Below are 15,706 nucleotides of genomic sequence, written 5' to 3' on the forward strand. Positions count from 1 at the left end.
TAATATAAGGCCTCTTACTTGGCTGGAGCATTGGACTAGACCAGGGGTAGGCAACCTTGGCTCTTTTATGACTCGTGGACTTCAACTCCCAGAATTCCTGAGCCAGCATGGCTCAGCTTGGAAACCTTTCCCTTTCCCCTCAGCATGGCTGGCTCAGGAATTCTGGGAGTTGAAGTCCACCAGTCATAAAAGAACCAAGATTGCCTACCCCTGGACTAGAAGACCTCCAAGGTCCCTCCCAACCCTATTCTATGTTGTAATGTTTTAGCACAGGAAGATGCGGTGATTGGCACAAGTTACTTACAAGTTGGAACTTGGTTTACACTGGCTTGCCTTTCTTGCAAGCGTCCCTTGTCATCCACACACCAACAGTTGCGAAGATCAAAATGGCCCAAGGGGATACTATAATCACTGTAAGACCCTGGATAATGGTTAAGGCGACCTTGAAGAAGCTGCCAAAAAGTGAATGGGTCCAGTAAAGCGTTCTCAGATATCTGTAATGTATTGCCCTTCAGCAGATCTTGAGGAACAGCTTCGAAAGATGAGTATCTGAAGAATTCTGGGAAAACATTCTGGTGGCCAGCTGTGTAGAGAATTTTGATAAAATCTTCAAAGCTTTGCTGGGATCTTGCCTTGTAGTCGAGGAGTATGTTTGCCAAGTCAGGGATAGCGAGCACATTGTTATTATTGTTCTGGGTATTCCACCTTTGATACCACTCAAAAGCTTGTTCAGGTGGACCATTGCACTGGATTGGCCTCCACTGTCCATCAAGACTGCACTGAGGCACGTAAACGTTGGACAGTTGAGTCAGAGCAGTGGGATTCAATAGAAACTGCTGAGCAGATCTCAGAAAAGCTTGACCAGCTGCAAGATGACAGTCACTTGGACCTAAGAAAGAACCAACTTGATAAATACAAAGTCACTACCGTATTTCCCCGAAAATAAGACCCAGTCTTATATTTTATTGTTTTTCCCTCCCAAAAAAAGGCAGTAGGTCTTATTTTCGGGTGATACCTTTTTTCCCGATACTTGCCTTGCCTTGCAGCAGCGAATCGCTCAGTTTCCAAGCACCCCAGAGGCGCCCAAACACTTCCCCCCCCACCTCTGCCACTGTGCGCGGACCTACCTGCTCTGCGCCAAGTGGCCGGCAGTCTGAAGCTACTGCCAGACACCGTCAGCCCCCATGTGCTTGCTGCCGCTTGTGCTGGCCATGCCCCTTGGCTTATATTTGGGATAGGGCTTATATTAAACCTACCCTAAAAAATCAGGCTAGGGCAGGGGTAGGCAACCTTGGCTCTTTTATGACTCGTGGACTTCAACTCCCAGAATTCCTGAGCCAGCATGACTCAGCTTGGAAACCTCTCCCTTTCCCCTCAGCATGGCTGGCTCAGGAATTCTGGGAGTTGAAGTCCATGAGTCATAAAAGAGCCAAGGTTGCCTACCCCTGACCTAGGCCCCTTCATGACTCGTAGACTTCAACTCCCAGAATTCCTGAGCCAGCATGGGGGAACAATGGCCCCTTCGTGACTCGTGGACTTCAACTCCCATAATTCCTGAGCCAGCATGGCTCAGCTTGGAAACCTCTCCCTTTCCCCTCAGCATGGCTGGCTCAGGAATTCTGGGAGTTGAAGTCCACGAGTCATAAAAGAGCCAAGGTTGCCTACCCCTGGGCTAGGTCTTATTTTCAGGGTGGGTCTTATTTTCGGGAAAACCCGGTAGAATCGGTGTTTAAGATTTTCACTCTAGCACAAGAATAACTGAAACGTCTGGGTTTAATTCATTTTAATTAATTTAATTAATGGCTGAGCTAAATTTCAGATTCCATTTTAAATCTTAACGGGCTTAAAAGATAGACCTGGTCAACTGGATAGAAGATCTAAACTTGAAAGAAAATAAATGTGACATGACAGTGCTTATATTAAATGCATTGGTACAAATTATGTCTTCGGACAGCAAACATGACTGCCAAGCGAGTACTGGAGGGCATCACACCAGATATGTCGCTGGAAGGCAAAAACACAAAACTGTGTCTTCTTTATTTTGGCCATGTCATGCAGGGGCAGTTCTCTGGTGGAAGCAATTCAGCTTGGAAGAGTTGGCGGAAAAAGGAAACCAGGTGGCTGGGCACCATCAAAGCTGACACCAGCCAGAGCACAGAAAAACTCATAGAAGTGATTATGAGATAGATGCAAGCATAAGGCATTATACAATTATACAAGGCATAATTGTAGAAGCATTTCCTTTTTCTCAAATCCACATGAAAATGGTTGATATTTATGACAGTTGTGGTGTCCCGGGGTACGGTATCACCTTTTGTGATCTTCTGGTAAGCAAAGTCAGTGGGAAAGCCAAATTCATTTAAGAACTTATTTACTGAATATAAGTAATTTATTATATTAACTTAATATAAAAGAGCCCTGGTGGCACAGTGGTTAAAGCACAGTATTGCAGGCTGACTCTGCCCGCAGCTTGGAGTTCGATCTTGACAGGCTCAAGGATGACTCAGCCTTTCATCCTTCCGAGGTCGGTAAAATGGGGACCCAGATTGTTGACTCTGTAAACTACCCAGAGAGAGCTGTAAAGCGTTATGGGGTAGTATACAAGTCTAAGTGCTATTGCTGTATGTTGGGGACACTAAAAACAGAAAAGTGAGAGTTATTTGAAGATGAGTAGGCATGCAAGTAAGAAATCTATTTTCCTAGCCAAGAGTTCATATGCTGTTAGTCTCATTCAGTTGCCATCTTATAGGCAGGTGCTACAAAAAAATCAACACCAATGTTTCCACTTTTAAAGAAACCAAATTTGGGGATTTGAGTGGGTTTCTCAGAGAGAGAAAGAGAGAGCATAGATGTTGTCTAGACCTAGTAGACTTTTATGAAGTTCTTCCATGACTAGCTTTACATTCTAAGCTCTATGTATTCACATCTTCCGCATCACTCAACACCAGGAGCATCTCACACACAAAAAAACACCCCAAAATAATCATGTGAACATGTGGAACTTACATTGTATGGGGTCTCCAGAATTGGTACTTATTGCTGGAACAGGTATGCCGTCTGAATTGACACAGAAACAGTGTTTTCCATGACACTGGACTGGCAGGAATTTCCCTTCTTTGGTGCATGAAGGAACAAACATCTCAGATCCTGCAGGCTGGTCTCTTATTAAGAGTTGCAAACTGGCCCTTTGCTTTTCACACACTGTAGGACACCGTGGGTTTGTCCCTCGCACTCTGGATCTGGGGATTTCTTTCCCCCTTAAATCTACGCACCAACACTCCCCTCTATTACATTGGATCTCCTTGTAGTTCCCATCTATAGTACAGTCAGGGACGAAGACATCTTTGTCCTCTTCTGTGCAGTCTCTTGCTTTCAACAGAATCCTCACCACATTGCCTAAATCTTTGGTGACACTTTCTGGGACAGAAATCACATGCTTCAGAAAGCTGAAAAACTCCGGGGCTTCAAGAAGAGAAGCAAGGAATTGGATGGCATTCTGATTGTCCTCTAAACTGACCTTACGGCCAAAGCTGTCAACAAGAGATTGGCTCAGATTAAATTTCTCCTGGGAGCTTCCCTGCAAAAGTTGACCAGCCATTTCACCGAATCCACTCCTCATCCCAACCTGCTGGAAATATTTATCCAGATTAAATTTGCTGTTTGGACCAAGAGCTCCTGTAAAGTTAAACTGGACCAGATTCTTCAAGAACATTCCACCGAAAAGGTTTTCTTGGAATCGCTTGGGGTTGCTGGTGAACCGCAGGGCAATCTGAGCAAGTTCTCGTGAAGGAAACATCCCACCAACGGCTTCACCAAGGAGGGTTTCAAATGTGAGGAGATGAACAGCACTGGTTTTTCCTGAGGTGGAAGACAGCACTGTGGAACCCACAAAAAAGTCTCTGAATGAAAAAGGACAAAATCTCAAGGAGCCAACTAATTTCTGTGGCTCTGGAGTAGCAGAAAACAGATTGTTATGGCTGAAATGACCAACGGGGCCATAGAAAAGCCTGGATAGAGATACTAGTCTCTCAGAGACACAGTTGGGCTCCTTGCCTAGACAAAGGAAAAGATAAGAGGTGATTAATTATTATGAAGAACACAAGAAGAGGCTTGAGACTGGTTCAGGCCAAGGTTCATCTAGACCAGGAGTAGGCAACCTTGGCTCTTTTATGACTTGTGGACTTCAACTCCCAGAATTCCTGAGTCAGCCATGCTGACTCAGGAATTCTGGGAGTTGAAGTCCACAAGTCATAAAAGAGCCAAGGTTGCCTACCCCTGATCTAGACCAGCATTTGATATCACATAGTGACCAAGAAGATGCATCCAAAAAGTTCACTAGCAAGAATGTCAGGTGCAAAAAAATCAGGACCATATGTTAAGTTGCAGTTAAGAAGATTTATTTCTCAAGCCTGTAGACGAGAATCTATTCAGCTAAAGTCCAGTGCTAAATTGGCACTAGATAAGGGCTAATGGAATTGGGGGGTTGGACTTAGACCATTTGTGGGACCGTAATGACGCTAGGCTGATGACTCATTTAACTCCACCCCCAGCTCTGTCTGCTCATCTCCTACAATGAAACTTCTTTCAATTGATGCTGCCCATACCTGATATTTAAAGTATATTACTTGTGATCAAGGAGGCAATGAGCATTAAAATTAACAGCTATTGGTGACCTATCCTCCTTGAATTTATTTTGCTTCCTTTAAAAACCATCTAAACTGGAAGTCATCCCCAAAAGATGGTTCAAAATTCCATAAATTAAATCGATGTGGTATCCAGAACAGCTTTCCTTTCTTGGATTTTTGTTTCAATAGTCTCATCAACATAATGGAAAAAGGGGGGGGAGTTTATTTCCTTATATTTTAAGAATATCTCTGCTGGATCATGCCAAGATACAGCATTTGTTTATCACTGGGATTATTTAGATGTTTCTGGGAAATTCACAAATTCACTGCTATTCCATTGCAACTGATATTTGGAGGAATTTTTTCTAGTTTTGACATAACATAAAGCTAGGAATGAAAATCCTTGATGACCGTGTTTCTGGGTTGACCTACCACAGATCGGTTGCTGTCCTCTCCTTCTTGTTCCAGGGATCTCCTGTCCTCTGCTGTCGACACACCAACATTCTCCATTCAGTTGACATTGTGTTGGCTTGTAGGCACCAATCTCTTCACAAAATGGTTTATAATCCTCCTCAAAATGAGTGGCCGTGAAATATTCTATTTCACACTTAGAGGGGCCTTCAAAAGAAAAGAATTACAGAGTATAACAGCACAGGTTTTCATTCACATGTACATTTGTTCCAGTGTCTGGCAAATATCCTGAAAAAAAACAGTCTAATGGAAAAATTCAGGAAATAGAAGACTCAAACAAGTGGACTACTGAAGGATTTTAATTGCATGGGTATTGATTTGGCTCTGCTCTGCATTCTGCATTTTTACTGTAGATAGATGATAGATAGATAGATAGATAGATAGATAGATAGATAGATAGATAGATAGATAGATAGATAGATAGATAGATAGATAGATAGATAGATAGATGGATGGATGGATGGATGGATGGATGGATGGATGGATGGATGGATGGATGGATGGATGGATGGATGGATGGATGGATGGATGGATGGATGGATGGATGGATGGATGGATATAGATGATGTAGATATAGATATAGATATAAATGTACCAATAAATCAATAAAAATAAGAATAATCCTCTGTTCAACTACTATGAATGGAATAGAAGTTGGGAGGAGAAAAACCATCTCATCTCACAAAGAACAATACAGGTAGTCCTTGACTTATGACCACAATTGAGCCCAAAATTTCCATTGCTAAGCAAGACATTTGCTAAGTGAGTTTTGCCTCATTTTACAACCTTTATTGCCACAGTTGTTAAGTGAATCACTGCAGTTGTTAAGTTAGTGACACGGTTGTAAAATGAAGGCGGCTTCCCTATTGACTTTACTTGTCAGAAAGTTGCAAAAGGGGATCACATGATCCTGGGACACTGCAACAGTCATAAGTATGAGCCAGTTGCCAAGCGTCCGAATTTATCAGGTGACCGTGGGGATGTTGCAATGGTTGTAAGTGTAAAAACCAGTCATAAGTCATAAAACAGTCATAGGCACGGCCAGAAAACTAGATACAAGGACAGTTTTTCCCCCCATGCCGTCAGTCTGCTAAACAACTAATTCTTACAACACTGTCAAAATACTTAGTAAAGCTTTATTGCTATCATTCTCCTCATCTTTCTTATTACCTATCCTTATCTTCTTATGACTATAACTTTGTTTCCTTGTATCTTACAATTTATACTGTTTTATTTAGTATCCTAGTATGATTTATGTTGTTTGCTTAGCTAGTGTCCTATGACTATCACTGTTGCATCTAATGATTTATGGTGAATGTTTTTTTATATTGATTATGATCATGATTTAACACTATTGCTTGCACGTACACAGAGGGTTTATGCACCGGAGACAAATTCCTTGTGTGCCCAACCACATTTCGCCAATAAAGAATTTTGTTTTTTTTTTCAGTGCCGTTGAAACTTCGAATGGTGACTAAGCTAATGGTTGTAAGTAGAGGATTAACTGTAGATGTTGACCTGCCTTCTCTGGATCTCCTTTATCTAAACCCACAGAACAGTATTCTACGTACATCTGAATCTGCCAGTAGTTGCTAGTTGTACCCCCAGGAAACGTCTCTGTAGGATCCTATACATGCTACTTTCAGCAAAGGTGGGAACCGGTTCCAGCGATGCAAAAACGGTGTCATACACATTTTCAAGCAACATTTCCAGACCTGGGAAAGAAAAAAACATTTTAGTACAGTATCTTTATATATATATTTCTTCTCTGTTTCCCTTAACATTTGCTATATTGTATTTAAGCTAGTAAATTTCTAATTGTATCAAACTCAGTGAAAACTTCATTATCACATTTATCAATACATTTTTTGCTTATACATATCTTAATAGATCTTCATAAACAATCCACATCCTGTTATTAAGTTTTACCTAATTTTTAGTTCTTAATTACAATACTCCAATTTAACTTCTACTATCCATAGTATCTGAGTTTTGGGTAACCCAAATTTCCTTTGTCTCACTTCATAAAAATTATAATATCTAAAATGCACACATTACTTACTTAAATATATTCTTATTCTATTTCGTAAACATTTTCTTCTTCAACAGAAGCTTCCCCTTCAGCTATTCAAACCTCTTATCTTAATCTGACTAGGATACAGGTAGTCCTCGACTTACAATGGTTCATTTAGTGACCATTCAAGCTTACGACGTCACTAAAAAAGTGACTTATGACCGTTTTTCACACTTACAACCTTTGCAAGCATCCCCATGGTCATGTGATCAGAATCCAGATGCCTGGCAACTGTTTCATATTTATGACCGTTGCAGCATCCTAGGGTCATGTAATCCCCTTCTGACCAACAAATGTCAATGGGGAAGCCAGATTCACTTAACAACCGGGTTGCTAATTTATCAACTGCAGTGATTCGCTTAATAACTGTGGCAAGAAAGGTCATAAAATGGGGCAAAACTCAACTTTAACAAACGTCTCGCCTAACAACAGAACTTTGGGACTCAATTGTGGACGTAAGTCGAGAATTACTTATATATCTAATGGATCCTTGGACAGGAAAGGTGACCAACAAGCAAGTACCGGAGTGCCTAACACCAGATATGTCACTAGAAGGAAACATCACAAAACTGCATCTGTGTGTGTATGGCAGAGGTAGGCAACCTTGGCTCTTTTATGACTCGTGGACTTCAACTCCCAGAATTCCTGAGCCAGCCATGCTGAGAGGGAAGGGAGAGGTTTCCAAGCTGAGCCATGCTGGCTCAGGAATTTTGGGAGTTGAAGTCCACGAGTCATAAAAGAGCCAGGTTTCCTATCATCTAGGCCAGGAGTAGGCAACCTTGGCTCTTTTATGACTCGTGGACTTCAACTCCCAGAATTCCTGAGCCAGCCATGCTGAGGGGAAAGGGAGAGGTTTCCAAGCTGAGCCATGCTGGCTCAGGAATTCTGGGAGTTGAAGTCCACGAGTCATAAAAGAGCCAGGGTTGCCTACCCCTGGTGTAGGGGGAAAGCAATTATGTTGGGAACAGTTAGTGGTAAAAGGAAACCAGGCCGCCAAAGAACAGGGTGGCTGGACACCATTAAAGCGGACACCAGCCAGAGCATAAAACAATTCAAAGAAGCAGAGCAAGATTGGAAGATGTGGAGAGACCTGGCCCATAGAAATTATAAATTGACAATGTCAACTTCATATAAAGAAAATTTATATAAAATGTTTTATAGATGGCACTTGTTTAAAAATATGTCAGATAGATGTTGGAAATGTAAGCATAACTCAGGCACGTATTATCATGTTTGGTGGACATGTGACAAAGCAAAGGCTTATTGGAAAAAGATACATAATTGGTTAGAAAAGATATTGGGAGAACATGTGGATTTTAAACCTAAACTTTTCTTATTAGGTACAATGCCAGAAAAGATTAACAAACAAAGCCTAAATTTGATTCTACACGTCACAACAGCAGCAAGAATAATATTTGCGCAATATTGGAAAAATGAAGAACTACCACCAGAGGAAGAAATAATCCAAAAAATACTGGAATGTGCAGAGATGGACAGATTAACCATGAGATTGAAAGATAAAGAAGAAACAGAATATTATCAAACTTGGGATTTATTTTATCAATGGCTAGAGGAAAGAATGAAGGATTAGGAACTGAATATGTATTAGCGTTTTTAAACTCAGACAGCACGTTGGTTGAAAAATTAATATATGTATGTAAGAGAAAATTAATAAAATCTTTAAAAAAATAGAATCGCCAAGAGTCGGACATGACTGAGTGGATAACATCATCATCATATCAGATGGGGCTATGCAGTCCTTTCAGTTTAATTGCAAAAATGGAGACTCTGTTCCTGGAAGGGCGATGGAAAACATCTGTATTCACCTCTTTAAAGCAGCTGCACAGAACCATCACACAGCCACAATCTCTAAACCTAAATCTACAACCATACCTTTGATATACAGGAAATCCTCGAGTAGAGTAAATTACAGTGAGATTAGGTAGCTTGTGGTTATATTTGGAGAACTGACCCATTGTCTTAACAGGCTATATGAACAAGACCATTGCATTAAGACTTACAACACTTCATTCAGTGACCGTTCAAAGTTACAACAGCACTGAAAAAAAGTGACTTATGACTGTTTTTTCACCCTTACAACGGTTGCTGCATCGTCACAGCTGCCGGATCAAAATTTGGTCTCTTGGCAACTGACTCGTATTTATGACGGTCCCAGAACTGCATTATGTTGCTGGTTCTGCTCATCATTAAACCTTCTTTCCAAACAGCTAGCCTCCATTTTATTTCCAGCAGCCTCCATTTTATTGATTCCCAGCTTGGAACTGGACCTGATTTTTCTTCAAACAACTGTTAAGTTTTCACTTTTAGGAGACTCCTGCAGGTAGACTCACCTGTATCTTCTAGTTCTCTCCCAAGACTGTCTGCACAGTAACAGTATCCGTTGATTTCAGGAAATAAACTTCTGAAGGAACTAAACGTTAAGAATGCTTTGGGAAACCTGAAAGAGAAATCCAGCTGTTAGAAAATTCAGTATATGAGATTTTTCCATGATGTAGCAAGGGACATTGTGGCTACTCCTTTGATATATGATTAGCATATTATTATTTATATTCTCATACTAGCTGTACCCGGTCACACGTTGCTGTGGCTCAGTCTGGTTAAATGGAAAAGAAAGAAAAGAGAAAGCGCACATTTGTAATATGTTTAATTTCACAATGCTAGCGTGTGTTGCTTTTACGTCCAACAGATGGTGCTGTTTTTCAAAAAAAGCATGTTTTTACCTGTCACAGGTGTGACATCTATATAATAGTAGGTATATAAAAACACGTGCCTATTCGAATGCAACGTTGTGTCAAAATTTCAAAGCAATCGGTGAAGAACTTTCGGAGATTTAAGATTTTGAACAAACGAACATTTACATTTTTATTTATATATAGAAGATTATCACTCTACAGACACCAGAGAGTGAAGTTTTCAAGAAACAGCTTTTCAGGCTTCAGAAAGTAACCTGTAATAGTATGCTCTTTGTTTTATTCGCAGATTGTCTTCAACTTATTTTTGAGGGATTGGAAACTGGAAGTGGTAATAACATGGGCCTTAGATCATTATCATTATTAAATATGAGAAAATATCAGCTTTGAATCAGGGTATTTCACTTGACCTGGAACTAGGTTCAGCTCTCCATCCAAACATATCAATGGTCACCACTGATAGCCCAGATTACCTCCACTCATGGTGCTTTTACTAGGGCTAGAATGTCTTCTTGTCTTCCTAAATGGCAGGTGTAGGCACTAAGCATTGCAAAAAGTTCTTCCTACCTGTTAAAATGATGGATAAGATCAAAGACCATCCTATCGGTTGTGTTGACGAACTTGCATTGGACAGGCAGGAATTCTCCATCAGTTGAGCACTGTGGAGGGCTTTTTTCCCCAACGCCATGCAGAACGCGACGGTCTCGAATCTCACACCGGCCAGGACCTGACAAGCAAAAACATTGCATTTATTCTGGCTTCTTGGTTCAAGAATATCAGTTGTCAAATTTTTTCAAAAAACTTTCAGAAGAGCTTTTCCCCCATCCTGTATCCATGGCTCATTCTCATCTTTTTACCAAGCAGATCAACTTTTTCCATCTATTTCTCACTCTCTGATTCTCTAACTTTAAGAAGAGAAAGGATGACTGACAGGTTAAAAAGATAATGATGGGAAGGAAGGGAGGGAGGGAGGGAGGGAGGGAGGGAAGGAAAGAAAGAAAGAAAGAAAGAAAGAAAGAAAGAAAGAAAGAAAGAAAGAAAGAAAGAAAAAAGAAAAAAGAAAAAAAGAAAGAAAGAAAGAAAAAAGAAAGAAAAAGAAAGAAGGAAGGGAGGGAGGGAAGGATGGAGAAAGAAAGAAAGAAAGAAAGAAAGAAAGGAAAGAAAGAAAGAAAGAAAGAAAGAAAGAAAGAAAGAAAGAAAGAAAGAAAGAAGAGATAGATAAACCCCCAAGTGGCCTCAACGGCTCTCTAAAAAAATGCAAAGGACCAGCTGTCTGCAAGGAGTACAAATCTTTCCATTCCCACCATCCAATCAGAGCTGAAGAAGCTTCTTGAATGAGAAGCGAAACGTCTTCAAAGAAAAACAAAGAAATTCCAGTTGCCTCCTGAAAAAAGCACCTTTGGTGACTACATCTCGTTTAAATGCCTAATTATGTTTTGACTAACGACTTACATTGCCTTGGTTTTCCTTTCTGCCTGGTCCCATAAATCTCCATCCCTTCACCGTCGACACACCAGCATTGTACCAGAGCTAAGTCACACTGCACCGGGTCAAAGTCACCTGAATCCAGACACCGTGGGATGTAGGCAGTTTCACTGCTATTGATGTAGCGGCTGACCAGAATTTGCTGCTTTTGAAGCTGGCAGAAGGACAAACCTACAGCAGGAAGAAACATGAGTGCAATTTTCAGCTTTGCTGTATCAGGGCCAAATTCACCTGATATTGATCATCTCCAAATGGTTAAATTGATCATTCTATTCGAAAAGGAGAATATGTTTGAGTATGTTTTTCATTTGGATGCTACTTCTGGATTTTGTGCTTGTGTTGAGTTCAGTTTCCGTTATCAGAATTAAGGAAGTTTAAATTCCACAATACCAAGAGATCCAGACAGAAATATGTTTGTTTTAATCACTCAACCTGTTTGTGCATACATCAACTATTATTCTTTTTAACATCCCACCATACGTCCAAAAATATATCTTGAATGCAGGAAATGAATATATCAGAGAGGTGAGTCTCTCTCTCTCTCTCTCTCTCTCTCTCTCTCTCTCTCTCTCTCTCTCTCTCTCTCTCTCTCTCTCTCTCTCTCTCTCATACACAAACACAAATGCAGACCAGACACCCTACTAAAATTCTTTGTGTTTTGAAACCGAAATTCACAATAAGGAGGAACTTACAAGTCAGAGATGATCCAGACCGCTTAGTGCCTGTGACTTCAATGCCCTTTTCATCTACACACCAGCAGGAAAGACCCTTTCTATCGCACTGTTTTTTCCTGGTGGACAAAATAGTGATTTCCAGCATTATTACGCTTTTTATACATGCGTAAGGTTTACAAACATCCGTAAGAAGCATCACTTATTTTCCAAACATTAGGTCATTTGGTATTGCTTTGATCCCACTTTCCTATGGGCCAAGATAAGTAAGGAAGTGGGTCAGTATCTTTTTGAGCTGATACCTTCCATAAAAATTAGACCAGCATTTTTCAACTTCAGCAGTTTTGAATGTGTGGACTTCAACTCCCAGAAGTCCCCGGCCAGTATGGAGAAACACGCGCTGACAGCCATGTCTGGCTGGGGAATTCTGGGAATTGAAGTCCACACATCTTAAAAGTGGCTGAGATTGAGAAACACTGCATTAAACCATAACTCCTGGAATTGTTAAGTGGCATTGGATTCACTGGTAAGGAATAGGGAGATAGACAAACAGACAGACCTGGAATGGGCAGCATAGCTCAAATTCTACAAAATCCCATATGACAATTTCAAAATCTCATGAGATTTTCTCAAAATGTTTCAGATTTCGCAGGCAGAACCCAAGACCCAAAAAGAAAGATTGTGATACAGTACACATTTCACAATGTTTATCCAACCAGCATTTGCCTTTGAGTCATCTCCTGACATTTTTGTGGCTAATACTATTTTCAGTACTTATCGCTAAGACATTACGCGACTTTCCCAAAGTCTTTCTGTTCTTTTATTATTATTTTTTAAAATGTATTTTGTGAAACTGAAATGTCTTCAGTTTGATTCCTGGTTTATCCAGCGGTAGTAAAAATGTGGCTGGGGAATTCTGGGAGTTGAAGTCCAATCCTCTTGAAGTTGCTAAGGTTGAGAAACACCGGTGTATCGTCTTGATCAGGAGTCTTCAAACTTGGCAACTTTAAGACCTGTGGACTTCAACTCCCAGAATTCCACAACCAGCTTGGCTGGCTGAGGAATTCTGGGAGTTGAAGTCCACAAGTTTTAAAGTGGCCAAGATTGGAGACCCCTGGTTTAATGGATCAACATCACATAAGCTACTCCTGGTTAATATCCAGGTTCTCTAAGGAGGCCACGGTGACAGGCAAACTATGACACTCCCGATTTGCTGAACCAAAATACCCATCTTTCTCCCCTACCATTAACCATTCTTCCAGGAAATTGGAAATTGGAAAGCCAACGTTACCTAAACTGTCCATCTTCTGAGCACTGAGGGATGTAGTCTTCTCCATCATGGAACGCCTTCTCTCTCTGAAGTTCACATGGACGAAGAGGCTGGCTTTCAGCCTCATACTCTACATTCGGAAGAAGGCAAAGTTATTGCAGCAAATTCCTTCTTCATATCCTAACCTCCCTTTGTTCTTTTTCCTTTTTTATCCCAAGGACTTGGGAAAGACAGAGAAGAGCTACAAAGATGATCAGGGGACTGGAGGCTAAAAGATATGAAGAATGGTTGCTAGAATTGGGTATGTCTAGTTCAGGGGTAGGCAACCTCGGCTCTTTTATGACTCATGGACTTCAATTCCCAGAATTCCTGAGTCAGCTGTGCTGACTCAGGAATTCTGGGAGTTGAAGTCCATGAGTCATAAAAGAGCCGAGGTTGCCTACCCCTGGTCTAGTTTAATGAAGAGAAGGACTTGGGGTGACATGATAGCAGTGTTCCAGTATCTCAGGGGTTGCCACCAAGAAGAGGGAGTCAAGCTATTTTCCAAAGCACCTGAAGGAAGAACAAGGAGCAACGGATGGAAACTAACCAAGGAGGGAAGCAACCTAGAACTAAGGAGAAACTTCCTGACAGTTAGAACAACTGATCAGTGGAACAATCTGCCTCCAGAAGCTGTGAATGCTCCAACACTGGAAGCTTTTAAGAAGAGATTGGGCAGCCATTTGTCTGAAATGGTAGAGGGCTGTGTTGTGGGGACACAGGGCAGTACTTTGCACCACTCAGGTGACCCTGAGGACATAGAAAAACTCCAGGAGGCCTCAACGACTCTCTAAAAGAATGCAAATGACCAGCTGTCTGAAAGGAGTATAAATCCTTCCATTCCCCACCATCTAATCAGAGCTGAAGAACCTTCTTAGACGAGAAGCGAAACGTTTTCAAAGAAAAACAAGCAAGTCCAGTTGCCTCCTGAAAAAAAACACCTTTAGGATAACCATGATCCGGATGGCTGAAAATCTCCATAGACATCTCTCAAGTGGGGTATTGTGATATTCTTATATTAACTGGCTCTTTGGGTCTTAATCACAAAACACGCTTACCAAGATGCTGGACCAGATGATAACTATGGTCCTTTCCAATTCTAGGCTTCTATTAGTTTTATTCTAAAAGCAGACACCTGAGAACAAAGAGATTTACCTATTTACTTACCAAAGATGCTGGTCAGTGCTCTATCGGTAAAGCAAAGGCAGGTGATGAAGAGCAAGGCCCTCATTTTGGGATGTAGGAGGATTGTCTCCCTTGCGAGGGAAAGGCATCCAACCTACACTCTGGGGAAGTTCTCGGCCAGTATTTTATAGCTGCTGCTGCCCCTCAAATAACTTTTCACTTATGAAATGGAAGACTGGGCTCTCAAGGGAGTTAGTGACGCAGGCTGTTTCAAGAGCCATTGTGTTGGGTCACGCAATTACCCATTTCAGTGTCTTTGCTTTTTCTTTCTCACTTGCCCTTCTAAAGGTGAGATAGAAATAAATTTAAAAAAAAAACCAGGTGGCATAAAGGCAGTCCTCGACTTACAACAATTGAGTCCAAAATTTTCCATTGCGAAGCAAGATCGTTGTGAAGAGGGTTGAACCATTTTACGACTTTTCTTGCTACAGTTGTTCAATAAATCGCTGCAGTTGCTCAATTAGTAACACAGTTGTTAAGTAAATCCGGCTGACCCATTGACTGTGCTTGTCTCAAGGTTATAAAAGAGGATCACATGATCCCGGGACATTGCAACCGTCCTAAGTACATGACAGTTGCCAAGCATCTGAATTTTGATCATGTGACCCTGGGGATGCTGCAGTGGTCGTAAGTGTGACAAATGGTCCAGAGTCACATTTTTTTCAGTGTTATTGTAACTTTGAACAGTCACTAAATGAATGGTGTAAGTTAAGGACTACCTACACATATGAAACCAACAAATGCATATTTACCTATATAAGCACGAGCATGCCTACCTTATCTATAAGAAGAGTGGCAGAACCTGGGGGCGGAGTTAAACAAGGGATTAGTCTAGAATCCCTACATAGCCACAAGCAAACTAAGTTCAACCTCCCTTGAATTCCATGGACCCCTATCTAACTCCAAGCAGGTGCTCACCTTTGTTTGAGAAGATTCCTGTGCATAGGCATAATTAGCAATAAATCATTATAATTAGATCTTCATGTGTGGACCTGATCTTTAGTACCAGACACTATCTGACCTGGTAGGATGGGTAGATGTCCTTACGGGAAGGCAGTCCTGCAGGTAACCTGGCCCTGTGCCATATGCTTTAAAGGCAATGGCCAGCTCCTTGGAATTCCGTGCAGCTCATGCAATAGAGGTGTTACATGGCAAACCTAGGGGGGGCATTACTG

At 41.2% G+C, this 15,706-nt stretch overlaps 1 protein-coding gene across 1 annotated transcript in view; it reads right to left on the reverse strand.

Moving 5' to 3' along the window:
- LOC107296546 (thyroglobulin-like) overlaps positions 1-14,577 on the reverse strand; it is a gene marked incomplete at its 3' end in the record, with an annotated part of 66,754 nt that extends 52,177 nt beyond the window's left edge. The window contains exons 1-10 of the mRNA XM_029286092.1: positions 14,514-14,577; positions 13,329-13,449; positions 12,059-12,156; positions 11,334-11,537; positions 10,449-10,608; positions 9,522-9,628; positions 6,668-6,811; positions 5,058-5,243; positions 3,007-4,053; positions 305-889 (exon numbers count right to left, since the gene is read on the reverse strand). Coding sequence (XP_029141925.1) covers positions 305-889; positions 3,007-4,053; positions 5,058-5,243; positions 6,668-6,811; positions 9,522-9,628; positions 10,449-10,608; positions 11,334-11,537; positions 12,059-12,156; positions 13,329-13,449; positions 14,514-14,577 — 2,716 coding nt within the window. The remainder of the gene's footprint in view (positions 1-304; positions 890-3,006; positions 4,054-5,057; positions 5,244-6,667; positions 6,812-9,521; positions 9,629-10,448; positions 10,609-11,333; positions 11,538-12,058; positions 12,157-13,328; positions 13,450-14,513) is intronic.
- Positions 14,578-15,706: the final 1,129 nt, after the last annotated feature.

Source organism: Protobothrops mucrosquamatus, unplaced genomic scaffold, assembly GCF_001527695.2.
Source record: "Protobothrops mucrosquamatus isolate PMUCROS unplaced genomic scaffold, P.Mucros_1.0 scaffold2855, whole genome shotgun sequence".
Lineage (NCBI taxonomy): Eukaryota > Metazoa > Chordata > Lepidosauria > Squamata > Viperidae > Protobothrops > Protobothrops mucrosquamatus.